The sequence below is a fragment of the Carettochelys insculpta genome, chromosome 15, assembly GCF_033958435.1.
Source record: "Carettochelys insculpta isolate YL-2023 chromosome 15, ASM3395843v1, whole genome shotgun sequence".
Classification (NCBI taxonomy): Eukaryota; Metazoa; Chordata; order Testudines; family Carettochelyidae; genus Carettochelys; species Carettochelys insculpta.
In genome coordinates, this window is record NC_134151.1 from 9,334,683 (window position 1) to 9,352,293 (window position 17,611).

The following is a 17,611-nucleotide window of genomic DNA, read 5'->3' on the forward strand; positions in this document are numbered from 1 at the left end:
AGGACCACAGATTCAGTTGATGATAAAAATGAGATTTTAAGAACAAAATGAGAGCATGCAATAGCTATCGATTTACTTGCAGTTTAGTAAATGGGGCAACAAATCAACTAAAATATTCTGAGAAGATAAAGCCAACAGAGCCCTTACCCACAGATGAATAAAAATAGCATAGGAAAGTTCATAATAAAATATGCCATTGTTTTTCATTTTTCAAGACTGAAGAAGATATGCTTATGGGTATGTCACCTCAGAACTCTGGCCTCTGCGGCCCTGTAAACAGGCAGCACAAGTTAAACTTTATTCTCAAATACCCAGCTGATCTTCCAAGAAGATTCCCATGTGGTTGCGTTCCCCATGATATGTGTACTTCTGCTAGAAATGCTAACACGGAGTGCTAGCTCCGAGGCTCAGCTCTCATCACTAGTGTTATAGGGCCAACACAACCCTGTGACAAGGGCCCCTATGACCTAAACCACAGCCAGATTCAGTTCTTTCACCCTTACTCTCAGGGATTAGTGCTTGCAAAGTGCCCCTGTGGTTAGGAGCCCAGACCCTCCTCCTGGGACTCCCTCCTTGCACTGCAGTTGCTGAGGTGGGGCTGGTCAACTGCCCTCTCAGGCTTCTGCTCTTTGCTCCCCTTGCTTCCTGTTTCTCCTCCTCTGCTCTCTCCCCTCCCTCTCAACTCTGGAGGGTTTTTAAAGGCCTCTTATTTAGCCAGTTATGGAGTCAGCTGGCCTCAATTTAGCTGAGTCAGCTCTCACCCAGCTGCCTGTGATTGCCCTGCTTGTACTCTGCATGTCCTTCTGCCTGTTTGGGCTGCCCTTCTTACCCTCTGAAGGGACCCTCTGCCCTGGCCCTACCTTACCCCATTACAAACCTCTTCTGCCTTTTGGACTTCCTCCACCCTCTTCTTTTGCACAGAAGTAAGGATTAAACATTGATGCATATAATATTATATTAACTGCACACAATAATTTCTGCAACCATTAGCTCAACAGCAATGGAATTTTAATTGCTAATCTTTGCCAAATTCCAGTCTTAATTTTGCTTCCACTGAATTCAGGGTAATGTTTTCCATTAATTTTGAAAGTAGAAGATCAGGGTCTCTATCTCCCTTATCATGAATATTGGACTTCTTGGTTTAGTGTCAAATATAATCCGCCTCCACTCCCAAAATATATTTTTTAAAAAATTTATGAGACTTTAAAAGCTTGAATTAAAATCAGTCACACAAAACATTTGTTTATATCAAAACTTAAATATCACATTTTGGATTTCAAGCTTTTTATTTTTAAATTGTTAATATGTTAATTAATTTCAAAGCAAAAAAACTGAAATATTTCATAAACACTGAAGTGAAAGGGTTTGAAATTCTGAATTATTAATTTTTTCTCCCCCAACATGAACAATTCAGCAGAGCCAACACAAACTGATAAAATGTGTCAATGTCACCAAATCTACATTTTATTTATTTATTTATTTTTACCAAAGAAAGTTTCAGGCAAAAAATTTCATCCAGCTCTAATCAGCAACATAATTTTGATTCAGGCCCCAAACCCTGGTTTTCCAATTACAGAAATGTACTAATTAGAGCCAAGAGATTTCTTGTATTCTCTCATCCCTAGCTGAAACAAATAAACATTACTAAGAAATGTAAATTAAATCTTGGAAGCTTAATAGCCCAAAATTCTGGGCACATTGGCATAAAGGAGCTGAGAGTAGTGAGATTATTCTCACATTCTCAACAGCTGGTCCACATAATGAAAGAAGATTCATCACATACAGAACAAAATGTACTTTGCTACATTAGGGTTGTATGTACCTACACATTTGTTTTTTGGAATAACTTAAGCATATTCACCAGTGTGATGCACTCAAGTGACAAACAACTAGTTCAGAAAGACAATAACTCATCTAGTTTATTTTACACTCAAACGGCACAGATCTATATACGTGTATGCTGACGTATTCTTAGGACTTGGATTTACAGCTGCACAAAATCAGCACCATGAACAGTCCCCCTCCCTCTGCAAATGTTCAGAACGTGCCAATCCACCCACAAATACAATATATTTGGCATTTACAATGTTGGATGTGTATCACAGGGGCCATTGATCAACATACTGTATCTTGATATCTTCTGTAGTTTACTGAATGAAATGCTATGTCCTGCCATAAAGCAATTATAGAATGGAAACAAAGCAAACTTAGTCTTAGCTTCAAGGAGTTGCATGCACCCATCATTCACCAGGGCTGAATATTAGTACAGAGCACAGCCATCATTTTGGAGATCTTTTATCCTTTGCCATCCATTTCTACCATAGTTTCAAGAACCACTTTTGATAGGCTTGTGTATTTTGTGTATGTGCTTCTTCTTCCAACGGGGGTATTTATTCTATTAACCTACTTAAAAGGAAAAAAAAAAAAGACTCCCATTAAGCTGAGTGTCAGAACTCCAGAGTTAAAATATACAAGTTATAGCAAAATATATGTATTTGCTCAGGAGATCATCTCATTTACAGCAGAATGTCTTTTGAGCTTACTAACTATATAATGTCTGCCGGAGATACTTCTACCATTAGAAAATGTCTGTTTCTGAGACCCACAAGTCATTTATATCTTTTAGATCTCAGACTAAAATTGGCCCGAAAAGCCATAATTTTCAGAAAAGAAGATTAAGCAAATTGAACAGAAGCCTAAGAATTGTTTAAGTGGTGGATTAATGGCACTGGGACATGGATTTGGTAAAACTACAGAAAGAAAAGCCTTCCTATTTTTTGTTCTGATCTTTGATAAGCGTTATTTATACTTAGAGTGCTGTTAGGTCTGAGATGAGTGACTTTTTATACAGCAATCCTTCAACACATCCTGCAAAACCTACCTGTCAGAGATAACTATTTAGATATACTCTCCTAAAACTGCCAGTGCAGGACTTTATGGGAAACTGGAATAATAAAACCTGATAATTTTTTTTGTCAGATTAAAGTTAATGGCCACCCATCTGCAGACATTTATATAGAAAAATGTGCACTATGATGTAGCCTCCAATGTCTAAATCAGGAATTTGTTTGATCCTCTACCAGAAAACCTCAAAAGGAGGATTAACGAAGGACTGTCTACACAGTAAAATACCCAGACTATTGATGCAAAAATAAATATAAAATATTTTCCCCATAAAAAGCCACATTCCCAACTAGCGTACATGTTGATCAAATCAAAAGAGACACTTGAAAAAACACAGCATTGTCCAAGTCTGCGGAAGCTCAAAGTCATAACTTTCTGATGGGCTGGTGGTCAAAATCTCATGTGTCTGTATCCAAAGACATACCATTACATCGGACACCCATTTCCACAGAGCAATTTTAAAGTCACCAAATTTTGTGCACGTTTATAAGTCCCAATGGTTTCAATGGATCCCAGTTTTGGCTTCAGTGGGATTTAAGACTGCTTAAAGTTAACTATGTGCTCACGTGATTAACAAGGATGGATTACGGCATGTATTTAAATGTTTACTGGATACAGACAAGATAGTTGAAACTACTGTCCAAGAAACTAATCTGTACACAGGTACTTTCTCAATCTTTAGACAACAGCCCCTCTAGAGCAAAGTTAAGGTGTTCTTGAGGGTGAGGTGAGAACCTTGAAATGCAACTGCCAACCCTGCATCTTTTCCATAGATTAAAGCAAGACCAAACCTCTCCAGAGCTGTTAGTACAGCATCATAAGCACTAAATTCACTGAAAAATATGTACAAGTGCTAAAAACAAATATTGGTATCATTTTAACTAAACTTGACAGATCAGTTTAACTTCTACTGTATCCAGCAGCCTTGGTGACACAGCTGGGGGTCTGGGTTTCATCAATTTGCAATCCCAAAATAGAAAAATGGAAACCTGTAAAGTGCTACCACTTGGTTGGTGACAATGGGAAATTAATCGAAATTGTTTACAAAACACAGGAATGTGGAACAGAATTCTCTAATGCATTTATTTCGCTGGCATCATCTCAGAGGAATTCACGAATGAAGAGAGTGAATCTTCCCAGATTTGTCAACGATAAAAAAAGAAGAAAAATGGTGCGTGGAAAGGGGAATAAGTTTTACACGTTTGAGAACCTCTGGATGACTTAAGATTTCTAACAGAACATAAGGCATTTAAATCAACTGGCTCAAATATACTGAGCAGTTAAAGTGAGTTTTGGTGATAGGTACTAATTGTGTACACACCCAGGGAAGTGCACAGAGCACACACTTAATCCAAATTCAAATACTACATAATATTACTAATGAATGCAGGGTGGCCTGCCCATTGCACATCCAACTTTCTCTACCTACTTAAATTGTAGCTGTTGCATATACTTGCACTGATACTGAATTTCTGATATGTTCGATATAAAATTAAACTGTATTATGCTATTTTATAGTTTTATGTGCATTAAATTTTCATAAGTACCTGTCCAGCTGTAAAAATTCCAATCCAAAATCCTCAATTTAGTTCTTCAAAAGAAATCCCTTTTCTCAATATTTTTGTTAGGTGAGGAAAAAGAATAACCATTCAAAAGCATTAATTGTATTTGGCTGGACAGATTGTCCCTCATTTGGTTCATCACTACAATAAAGTGCACTAACTAAGTGTCTGAGCCTTTGTTTAATGCACACCATCTCTCTTCCCCCTCCCACACAGCACTGGTCTAAGTAATAAATCAAATAATGATAACAGTAAACAATATTTAGAACTTATTTAGAGTGCTAGTAATTGGAATCTGAAATGAAAATTGAAAAAAACAAACATATGTTGGGGGGAAAGAGTTCATTTTTGGGGCCACGGTCATTTTCAGGTGCTTCTCTCTCACCTTCTTTTTGTATAAAAAGCTACATTTCGAAATAAATCATCATCTTTTCAAAATGAAATGTCAGAACATTTTATTTTGAAATGGCCAATAATAAACTGTGGACTTTTGTTGAAAACTTTTTTATTTTTGGCTGCAACATTGTTTTGTTCCCCAAAATTCAACCCCAATTCAAAACCTGAAAATGCTGTTTACGGTTTTCCACCTCTACTTAAATAGTATGACTAACCATGAACTAATTGATAAGTTAATTAATTTCTTGTGCCACATTATCACATCCCATATATCCCTCCTATCCTGACTTATGTGAAATGACAGCTGGGAATTCCAGTTTTATATCACTTTAGCAGGAAGATGTGTATGTGACTAAGGTATGGTTTTGTGAAACAGAACAGATGAATGGGAATCTAGTACTTATATGACTAACAATATAGTATATTGGCACTTTACCATACCTCTTTATGACAGGGAAGTTTAATTATATACAATTTACATATGGGCAATTGTGTCAGAGAGACAATAAATGACCAATACTGAAGGCACATGCAGGCAGAATTGAGATGAAGCCAGGGATTGAATGCTGATCTATTGAGCTCTAGACCAATTACTTAACCACAAAACCACCACTCCCCTCCAGACACCAAATGCACTCCCTGGAGGTTTCATGTTCAACAAAAAAGCCACTCCCTGTCAGGTCAGTGATAAAAGCTGGGAAATCTGTTTTTTTTTTTTTTTGTGGGTTATCATTTCTATAGGTCACTGGGAGCATCATGAAGCAGCCTGCACTCCAAACAATATGGGACCGACTCAGAACCAGAAAACACCTCAACTTGTTCCTGACATGGGCTTTCCACGACCAATGCTATGTCTACACTTCATGCCATGCACTGGTGGCACCATGCATGGTATGTGCATCATTGTACCACAGCAGTAAAGAGACCGAGTCCACACTGCAGTGTATGGCCCAAATGCATCAAAAGGCTGTGGTGGAGGAGTGGGAAGGCATTATTAGGGGGCAAAGGCTATGGCAGGAGGAAATTGCTGAAGCTTTTCCTCACTGCCCACCCCCCCACAACCTCCTTGGCAGAGCCTTTCCCTATAGGAAGGAGCAGCAAGAGCCTTTCCTTGCAGCCATGAGTTTCCTGCAGTGGGACATTACACTGCTAAAAATCACTGATTAGGGAGAGGGTACTGCTTGGCCATGTAGAGAGCCATTAGGATACATACAGTAGGGTTTAGGAATATCTTTACTTGCCTAAGCAGTGCCTCACCATCTACCCTGTTACTTTTACTCCTTGTGATGAAGTGGGGATGGTGGAGATTTTATGCCCCTTTTCTATTGCACATGTCTCCTACTGTCCTGTAACAGCTCCATGTGAGTGCCTCAGTTTCCCTAGGCATGGCATCAATGCAGAGGAAGTAATGGGCATTTCAGTGTGATGACTTCTTACACGTACTCAGTGATTCCCGCATGCACTTTGTAATTTAGGCAACTAAGCGGCATTCCTTTTGCCTCGGGAAACAGGATGAAGGCAGGAGGAGGGACCTGGCAGGTCCGAATATGAACTGGGTACATAAGTGTACAGAGTAGAAGTACCCTTTAGAGACCCCTTGGAGGCTGCAGCTTTATCTGGCAAAAAGGAGCCCAAACCTTGGCACCCAACCACCTATTGAAACAAATGGGAACGTTCCCTCCACATATTACAAACAAAGTTTCACTGACTAAGATTCACAGCATGCACATTTTACTGCAATGAATCTAGAGGAGAGATCACACTCCTTGGGAAGCAGAATTGGTTCTGGCAGTTGAGGCATGAGAAATAGAGGCATCAAGTTCAAAGCCTGCTCTCAGTACTAAAACTTCCTTGTTCACTTGTGAATTATTTTGACACCTGATCCCTCAAGTTTTCAATTTTAATCAGTTTCCAGATAGAAGGGAACCAAATACAGGCGACAACCAACAGCATCACTATTCATTAGAAAGTCATCAACATGTTTTAAACAGGTATTGTTCCTTTGCGTTTCTGGGTGTTCATTGATATACCAAAGTGCTAGATCTGACCTGAGCATCAGAATTACTGACTGAAAAACATGAAAAGAGTTAACTTAGCTTGTAAAGATTACTGTGCTGTTATAGCAACATGGTATCACATACAAAAGCAGCAAACAGAAAGGCAGCTACTGCAGCACAGAGCACAACATGTAAAACAACATCCTTATCATAGAGGAAACTGAACGACCAGGCGTCCCAGGTAAATAGGAAAAGCCACAAACAAAAATAAGCTAGGGAACTGCAAATGAGAGTACCTTTGGAACAGATTGGAAGAAAAGATGGAATCCAATCAAATGGAACAGACTGAAATACAATTTCAGTTGAGTATGAATTTCACAGAATGCTTTGTGGAAATATTTGGGGAGGTGGCGCAAAGATATAGGATTTTTCCTTCCACTTTCACATAAACATATTTGAAAAGTAGGTATTTGCTGAAGCCAATAATTCACAACTTATTCCAACATTCACATCCTCAGCTTTCTCTGTCACAGTTGGGTAGGAGGAGGAGGATGAGTTTTCTGTTTGTACAAGGAGCTGTGATTTTCTGCTGAGGTATTAAAAACAAAAGACAAAGAACACCTGTCATCTTAGTTTCAAAATCTAATGTAAAGACTGGCTTCCTAAAGTAACAGAAAACTGACTGATCATCCCGTATTTTATTGTTGGGGTCCCTTGGTTGAGCATTCACTGATAGAACTGGTTCAACTCCAAGATATCTTCTTAGAAATAACTGTTTTCTAGTAAAATAGAAATAAATAAAATAGCACAAAATGTTGACTTATAACAATGTCCTAACTGATGCAGCATCAAGAGTATACGCAGTGGCTTACCCTAAGTGCAAACACCAGAAATAATACACACTTAATTATCACATTTTGGCTGTGTCTACATTAGCATGCCTCTTTCGAAAGAAGAATGCTAGTGTAGATACAGCCTTTTTGATATGGTACATACATTAATAGTTTTGAGAGGGTAAGCAATTATTTAATATTGCTTATGTGCATGTTACAGACATAAGTAATATGCGATATAGATGTTATAAGCATATAAGAATAAAGAATTTTAGATGGTTATTAGAAGACCATTAACCTATCTAACTCGATAATTATGCATAAAATTGATTAACCATTTATTATCCCCAGACAAACAATTTATTCTGCTCATATCTGGTACAGTTGCATAATGCAAGCACTGGGCGCTCTCACTTGCCTGGTATTTAATGAAATTTCAAATAGGTAAATTTAATTGTTAGTTGAACAGGGACAGACGTGCAAATGGCATTAACTGGCAGTTCCCACATAAAATTGACAAGGATCAAATGATCATGGAGACTGAACTATTTTCTCACTTATTATAAGTGGCATGAGAAAACTGGACTCAGGCATAAAAGAAGGGTGAAGCTTGGAAAGCTAGCACTGTGACTTTCTTTGCTGAACTTCTTCCATTGTTAAAGAGAGGTTGCAGTTCTCCAAGGGCACTGATTTAGAATGTTTTATAAGTATGAAAAAAACAAAACAAAACAAAAACGATTTAAAAACATGAAGAAACCTTTGAAAGTCACTGTAACTCTCATGAGCACAGAGAGGTTGATTAAAATATCATCAGCACCAATTTTCAATTGTAGGTTCTTTCTTAATGTGATAATAGCTGGTTTTGTTATCTCAACACCTTCTGCTTGTGAGCTGTTCAACCATTTGCTTGGTGGTTCTGATTACAAGTTCATAAACTAATAACTCTATTGTTTCTGAAATACCTAACATCTGGGTTCAAATCTAATGAAATTCAGAGATCTCCTGGTATCCTCAATTGATTAACACTTGTTAGCAACAATATCAGTAATAGTTGCAGCACAAAGGAGCCAATTCTTCAGTGGGGTGGGAACAACTTTCAAATTTTAATGCAGGAACACACCTTATGCAGTTTCTCCTATTCTAATGCCAATCTAATACCATTTTAAAATGGGGAAAAAAAACCTATCCCAGTTCTCAAGAAACGCAGCATAGGAGTTTGAAAGTGCCCCCAAATTAAACAGATAGGCTGTGTCTACACTACCACCCTCCTTTGAAGGAAGGATGGTAAGTAGGGTGTTGGGAGTTTACGAATTAAGTGCTGCATTGCATATGCGGGGGGAATTTGCTTAATGAAGTGCTGCATATGCAGCACAGCACTTCATTAGTAAACTCCCAAACCACTACTTACCATCCTTCCTTCGAAGGACAGCAGTAGTGTAGACAAACCCATAGAAAAGTAAATAATTACAGTGAAAGAATAGAAAATTCCCTTTTAAGGATGTATCTGATAGCTATATAAATCTAGCTTAATACATTACGCAAAGAAGGTCATTAGATCCTCAGTCCTCCTTGGTAGCAGCTACAATTTTCTAAAAAATATACAGCTGACAAAATGTAGCAAGCGTAAGTTTCTACCCCATCTTATTTACCCTACACTAGAGGGTTTTGACAAAACCTGGAGCATCTACAAACAAAATGTGTTTTGTCAACAGTCTAACAACAAAACTTGGCACTTCTGCCACAGCATGCCATGTAGCCCTGGGCACTTCAAAATGCCTGCAGCTACATGGCATGCTGGCACTTTGAAGTTGCCGCAGGGGAGAATTAAATTAATATGTAGGTTTTTTGGAAGTCCAACCTTCCAAAATCTATGTCTTTTCCATGAGTGGTGAAGGCGGTTGAGAGTGGATTGGACCCATAACTTTCAAGCACTAATATTTATTTCCAAGGATATAAAATATTTTTTCTTTTAAAAACTGACCAGAACATTCTCTTTCAAAATCTGCCAGAGGACCAACCTTTAATGCTATCAGTATTGAGTCCAGTTTAATGCAGAAGAATAGTTCTTCTAGCAATCCAGCAGCCAGTGATATCATGCTGCGATGGATATGCATGCCTAGGTTTCTTATCTTCAGTTTAAACCAACGTCCTTCTGGCAAAAAGATGAAGGTGCTACCTACAGAGTTACCCAAACCCTTTTTTTTTGTCTTTTAAATAACACTCAACACTCAAAAAAAAAAAAAGCTAACGATTCAGGATTTTTCTTATCATCACCTTATTTTCTACTAAATAAACTGACACATACAAAAACTACTTTTGCATTCTATCAGTGTGGGGGTGAGGGTTAGTGACAGTCAGTCAGTCAGTCTTTCTTTCTTGATGACTTCTTCCAGAAGGCTGTAAATTATATTAGTGGATATTGGAAGCATCTGCTAATGTAACTCTAAACTACCGAAGGACAGAAAGCAGACAGTTTTGAATCTGTGGCGAGAACTTCAGGGATGGTGTAATAATAACAAAGATATCCCAGGTTCCTTCAGAGCAATACTTTGTACCTACTGGAACAGAGTGCAGCAGAAGGCAGTTTATAAGGATTTGAACCTAAATCTCCAACTGTGAAACTTTGTTGTATTTCATAGTATCTCTTAGTACACCTTGCTGAGTAAGCTAGACTCTTTTAACTAGACATTCATGCAGCATTATAGTATACGTTTGACATTCGACTTGTGTGATCGTATTAAATTTGGGCCATGTTAGTAAGATTGCTGTTACTATTTATTTTGAGTTTAACACAGACCCAAGACTCTTTGAGAGCAAGGTCAAAACCAACAATTAAATAATTTATGGTAACATATTCAATCAGCACTGCATATTTCATAAACATTCCTTCCCCTGCACTCACACACGACTTGACACCTTCTTCTAGGGTATGTCCAGAATATTCTGAATACTGTTATATTTGGCCAAAACTTCACTATAATTCATCAGTGTCAAAGGATAAACACAGAAAATTTGGGCCAAATTCTGCATTCACTTAGATGCCTATAACCCACTGGCAAATAGCTCAGAGCAAATGAAGAACAGAAATTTGGTCTCAAGACTTAGTAAAATTGCCAGCTTCCCCTACTCTCAAATAAAAAAATACTTCATGCAGACAAAAAGAAATGAACACTGTGCATGTGCTTTCATATGATCTATAGGTCTCAAAGGATGCAAAATGGAAGTATAGTTCTGGATCGTAAAAACAGCTCTAATTAAGTATCCACTGAAACAAAATTTATCATACAAGAAGATACTCATTTCAGAAGAAAATAAATTGTGTTCATGGGTATGTTAGCTGTAATGAAAACAAAAAAGAAACTTTTTTTAGTTTCTAGGGTAGATGTTCTAATAGCAGCAAAGCTTAATTGGACATGGACAAAAAAGGAGAGTCAGTAATTTAAAATCTACCCTGCTTAACTGTGAAATGTAGAGCATATGGCTAGATCACCAGCATTGTCATTTTTTGAATGAACACATCAAAATAATATTTTCATTAGATTAGGGCTATTCTCGAACATAATCACAAAAAAGCACAGCCTGGAACAAAAGAAAATGAGCCTGTTTTCCATGTTAACTGTAAAAAACTGTTTGCAATAGAACAGTGACAAAACTGACTTCTTACGAAAATATTCTGCCCTTTGGTATCTTTCTGTGTATAAAATGCTATACCTTTTTGGCTTAACTTTCCTCTATAATATTTGTGTGTTTTTCAAAAATATATCATTAGCTTGTGCACCATATTTCAACAGTCTCTCGTCTTTCTGAATATATAATTCTGCTGCATATCATATTGAGAAATAAAACTAGAAGAACATAAATGACGGAAGTTCAATTAAAAATAGCATAATCTCTGTTGCATATAAAATGGTTCTGCAACTGAAATCAAGTTCTAATGGGAGAAAAAAGGAATACATTTCCACGTATTTTTAATTACACCAAATTTCCTCAAACATGATTTTTAATAATATATTCCATTAAGTTAACATCATATTTGAAGAAAGTGCATTTTCTGATTTCATTTTAAGCCTGATTTTGAGCAATTATAGTGTCATTGTTCCACGGCAGAAAGGTTGAATTCATTTACTGTGTGGTTTTTCTAGTTATGATTGATGTCGCTTCTCCAAATGATAAACCAATCACCCCAATGATGTAATGTCATTTTAAGAGTGCTATAATCACATTTCTCTAAAACTAGAAGCTCTGATGAGTTCTAATAAAGATTTATTGTAGATTAAAGGCTTTCATAATATCAACAATGGATTGCTCATTTGATGGAAGATTAGATTAGGTAATTTTTTTTAAAAAGCATATGCATTTTCCAAATATATCAAGAAAGGCTATCATGAAGGGCACAGGTCAATACATATCATCTCATAACCAGGAAGACACGTCTTAAACCCATTTAGGAGTTATCCTATAACCACAGGGCTGAGGCAAATATAAGTCTACCTCTTAAGCAACATGATCAATTCAAGAATTCTTCAAATTTTATATAGTCTTCTACGGTTACTTTAAGTATTTGATCACAGTTTTAAAGATACAATCTTTGTCATACATTTATTAATAGCTAGAAATGAGCATAAACTTAAGTCACAGATCCAAAATGCTCTGAACATTCTAGGGAATTAGAATCCAAACCGAGATCTACATCCAATTTTTAATCAATTCCCAGTCTCTACTAATGTACTGAACTGAAATATTGGATCCAAACACTTTATTTAGGCATTCAAAACCAGATGCTGATTCAGGAGTGAATTTTATATTTCAGAATCATCTCTATAGATGACACAAACTGCTTTGAAAGTCTTACAGATAGAATGCAGCTTTGTTACTATAAAACTCTTAGCACCGTGACAAGATGATGCTTAGGAACATGTGAACGTTACCTAAGTAATATAAATATTAGTATCTTCAGTATTCCCTTTTAGGTGAACAGCAATACCTTGAATCCTTAGTTAGTTATTTGAGACAGCCGTCACATTCTGAAAAGCCCCCACTGCAAATGGCTGTTCAAAGATTCCTGAACACATCAGAGGTCAGAATGAGGTACTAGGTCATTGCCTGTTGTGGTGCCTTCACAATCAGAAATGAAACATAATAAAAGTTCCCTTCTTGAGAGACCTGATATGTTATTAAAAAGGAAAAAATGGAACATGCTTGTAAATTGTCATGGTGGTCCAGACAGCCAAAGTGTGGAGCCACAGCAACCTTTAAAAGGCAATTCAAAACATTTTTGAGTATACTGTGAAGGTACATAATATCAAGCTGGGAGCAATACGAAACTTGGCCAAGGCCACCCTGAGGTTCTAGGACATAAAAGACTTGCAGTGATAAATTATCATTTAAAATGAAATACCCTCTATAAAGAGTCATTCTGTTAACCCTGCAGATGCTTTTATTAGTGCCACATTTCTCCATTCTCCAGTCCAAAGCATTTGGAGTTCCATGTATGGCTATGTCCAGCAAATGATTCTGCTGGGAGCACCAATGTGTTGTAATCTAATTTCATGCTAGTACATCTTGCTCAGCAAATGTTATAATTAAAATTTACTGGGCACATAAATAAATATTGACAGATCCATGCCATACAGCATCTGCTGTGCCATGCAGACCCACAACATTATAGAGAACAGAGGACCTGGGGAAAAGTTGTTTGAGAGCAGTAACTGTATCTTCTACTTTTCTGTCATGTGCAATTACTGCAGATCACACAGAAGTCCTCTAATTGTATATGTCACAACTGCATAGTAGTATGTTCATTGTGGTTAAATTTCAAGCCTATGAAGTTGCAGTAAAACATTTTTATTAGCTAAGGATTTTAAACCTTTTTAACTACAACAGTATGTGAATAACCTGCAAAGCAGAAGTTCAGAATTGAACTGTTAAGCAGAATTAGGACCATCAAATGTGGTTTTATGATGAATATTTGAAACCTTTCCCAGACAAGAAACTAAGAATCAGACTGTCCTCTGAAAACTCCCACTTAAGTTAATAGGAATTAAGCACATATATTTGAGTATGATGTATGTCAACTGGTTGCATTTCCTTGACAAAGTAAGAACCACACACACGCACACACAAGATTTGTGAGCCTGACATTTCCAAAAAGTAGCTTGTGATTTGGGTCCCTCAGACACGCTATCTTGAGCCTCACTCTCAGAAAGCACTGAGCTTTCAGATTCCACTGAGTAGAGATGGAGTAATGGCGATTAAGCGTTTCTGAAAATGAGCCTTATTTGCCCAAGATGGGCACCCAAATATTGAGGTACCAAACAGACAACTAAAAATCAGATCCCTCTTTTGAAAAACGTGGCCTAACATTGTTTGCCAGACACAAATTAGGTTTCTGAAAACATCAATAGTTTAATTATTTGTAGGCTGATTAGCTAAGGTTAGACATAATATTGAAACAAGAATACAAACACAGGAATAAGTGTAAGATGCTTTCTGGTACACAGACTCAGAACTTGTTTTACATAGAGCATCAATCTATAACTGTACAAATCACTACCATTGTGTATAATACCTTACAGGCCTGCCCCATACACAAGAAACTGCTTCAAGGCATACTACCTAATTGAGTAAGCCATTCTCTCAGTAACAGGCTTGCACTAATAATTTTTACGTGGTTGAAATCATTCTTACTGTGAAAGAAATACTCTACACAGAAAGAAAATAAAAATAAATATGATGCAGTGTTTCCAAAAAATATTTCAATGCAATAAACTACAAAAAATGTTATTTTTCATCATTTTCATATTTAGGAACCATCATTTAGCATGATACTGCCATGTAATTGCAAACATGACACACAAAAAAGGTCATAATCACATTCCATATGCTGGCAATTTCCTTACCGCTGCTGGAAGCCTGTTGTGGCCCTGAACATGCTCTCAGCAAGTATGAATTGGGAGAGAATTCCTCATCAGGGTTGGTGTCCATGATTTGATGGGAGGTATTGCTGTCTAGCAATGGCATCTGGCAGCTAACTGGTGGAGGATTATGGGAACTGGGCAGCTGAGCAGATGGGAGGAGGCTAGACGAGGATGTAGGTGGAATGGGACGACCTGAGAAAAAGGACACAGGGAGCAAAGGTCAGCTATGAGTGTAATGTAAAAAATAAAAATACAAAAAAAAAGTCACATTGAAACAGACCGGTAATACATACATGGATTACAGTTGGGGCAGAATCAAAATACCTGTTGACCACTGATACCAGGTTGCCCCTTTGTATCATATTCAGAATGATCAGCTATGTTGTAAAGGCATTCCAGGAATGTCTTCACAGCATCAGACTGTAACTGGTTAGGTGAACTGATGCCGAGTGAATGAGTTTAGAGCTAAACAACTGAGTGAGGGAGAGGGGAGTCCTGGCTAGCTCCAATTCTATCTCTCAAAAATGTCCACAAATGAGAAAGCCAAAAGGATCAGATCCTGAGCACGTTGGCTTCCTGTACATCTCAATCACAATCATTTCAGCATTCCAGCCTTTTTTTTTTTTAAAAACAACCAACCAACCCCTTGGTTATTTATAATTTCTTACAGAAAGAAATGCCCATAGAAATCGTATGCCTATGATTACAATGCAGGTCAGTAACCAGCTTTTAAATCAAAGTAATGGTCTCCCCTAGATTGCTTTCACAATGGCATTATGCATATGTTTAAGTGTATGCCTACCTCTCATTTCAACAGAGTTCTTACGTTTCTTTAGTTAATTATCTCAGATCACTTGGGCCCAATCCAACAAAGCGCTTAAGGTTTTGATCCAAAGGCCAATTAAATTTAATGGGAGTATTTTCATTGATGTCAACAGGCCAACGGGATTACCCATAAATTGAGTATCAGCTTCAGTGCTTTGCGGGACTTGAATCTTAGTGGCTAGAATGGCTACATGAAGATAATCACTGGTTACGCCATTTTCTTTTCCATTTTGCAAAACCCTGTAACTTCCTGTTGAGCCATTTGGAATGATCAGACCGCTTTCTGCAAATTGAAGACAGGAAAGTGGTTCATCTAATACAAGACCAAACCATACTTTGGTCATTGCCCTCACATTAAAGCATTTCTGAAGGTGCATGATAGCTGCCTCAGTATGGGAGGCCTAAGCACTTGATTGGCTTGGGAGGGGGGTCTATAATCACCACTACTCAGACAATTTTTTCCTGATCCCTACAATATCATTCCCAGAAGTAACATTTTCTGAGGCACTACGAAGGATAATGGGCAATGCAACTGCAGCACAATCAAAATGCCAATGCAAATTAATCATGGTATATTGGAACAATATTCTTCGTAATTTTTTCTTTGTTTACATTTCTTGATGTGCACACTCTGTGAAGCCCCCAATCTGGCATGTAATTAGGATGTTTAGTTACTCTGGACGTTCTGTCTACAGCAATATTTCCTGTCCAGTAAATTTTTACTGTGTTTGCTAAGCAATTTCCATGTTTTATGAGATTACTCACATATTTTTCCTGCAACTAGGAAACACGCCAGAACTTAAGCATGGGAAGCAAATGCAAATAACGGGCCTGATACCACTGAAGTCAATAGGAACTTGGCTGCTGACTTCAATGTGTATAAGCCTTTATAGGATCCTGCACTGCAGAAGAGATGTACTAGAAACACAGATTTCTTGAAAAATCCTGTAACACCAGATATCATATGGTTGTGTCAATCATGTGTAGCCATGAATCATCCTCACAATTGGCCTTAACCAAAGGCAGAAATAAATGCATATTTCAAATATGGACATAGCACGATCATTTGTGATCATAGTAGGCATTGGCACAAATAAAAAAAACACATGCAGAATTGTCACTAATAATGACAGCTGTCTCCTATGGCCTAAATATGGGTGCTCATTGGAGTAATAGGATCAGAAATGTATGAACACAGCATGGACTATATCCATCGCAAACCTCTCTCTCTCAGGAATTTTTTGCTACGTGGGACAGTGATAAGTATAATGAATATGACTTACATCACTCCTGTCAATGAACTAATACTACTGTGAGAAATAGGCCATATCTAGAAGCTGAGACAGAGGGAATATTATAAGGGAATCCATTAATACACAACCTAGATTCCACTGTAGAAATGCAGAGATTGAGCCATTTCTGCAACTCTGCTCTGGAATACCGTGAAGTATGTATAATGGGGGATTCAAATTCACAGGAGTGAGCTAAGGCTGAATGTGTGTTTGGTCAACTATAATTTCACACCAGCTCAGTTCTACTTCTTCCCATCCCTATATTCCAGGTACAGAATCTCTCTCTTTAACCCACCATGGACTCTTTTCTTCAATTTGAGTCTTGATTTTTTCCCAACAAGTGAGGCAGCTCAGCCCACCACAACATGCAGCTGGCTGATGTATATCAGGGTACCAGAGCAATGTTGCCTGATTCCCTGCCTTTGAGTCACTACACCACTCCCTTCTCGGATGACAGGACCCATATATGTCCAAGATACGTCTGGGCAGGGAGGGGATAGAGAGAGAACAAAAAGCCCTGCATTCCTGAGTTGGGAAGCAATAAAAACAGTTTGTTTCTAGTGAGTTGGAGAAATTATTCAGGAACAGTTTACTCATGTGAAAAAACAACCTCTGTGCTGCTGCCAAGATCAGTGAGGCATAGGAAAATTCAAGCTAGCCACAAACATTAAAGAGGCAAAAAGATGATGTTGTATAGTGCACTCATTTTCAACATTTCTAAAATACAGCAATGAAGAAAATGTACAATTATAGGATTAGATTTGGTGGATTTTTTTTGTTTGTTTTTACCTTAACATCCTGGTTTGCATCATGTAGCACCAGCTTTTTTATTATTATTTTTATACAGCAATACCTAGGGACGCTCCCACATAAAATTGCAGAAGA

At 37.6% G+C, this 17,611-nt stretch overlaps 1 protein-coding gene across 1 annotated transcript in view; it reads right to left on the bottom strand.

Moving 5' to 3' along the window:
• TENM2 (teneurin transmembrane protein 2) overlaps positions 1–17,611 on the bottom strand; it is a 1,128,689-nt gene that overhangs the window by 345,993 nt on the left and 765,085 nt on the right. Inside the window, exon 5 of the mRNA XM_075010154.1 lies at positions 14,592–14,801. Within this exon, the coding sequence (XP_074866255.1) occupies positions 14,592–14,801 (210 nt within the window). The remainder of the gene's footprint in view (positions 1–14,591; positions 14,802–17,611) is intronic.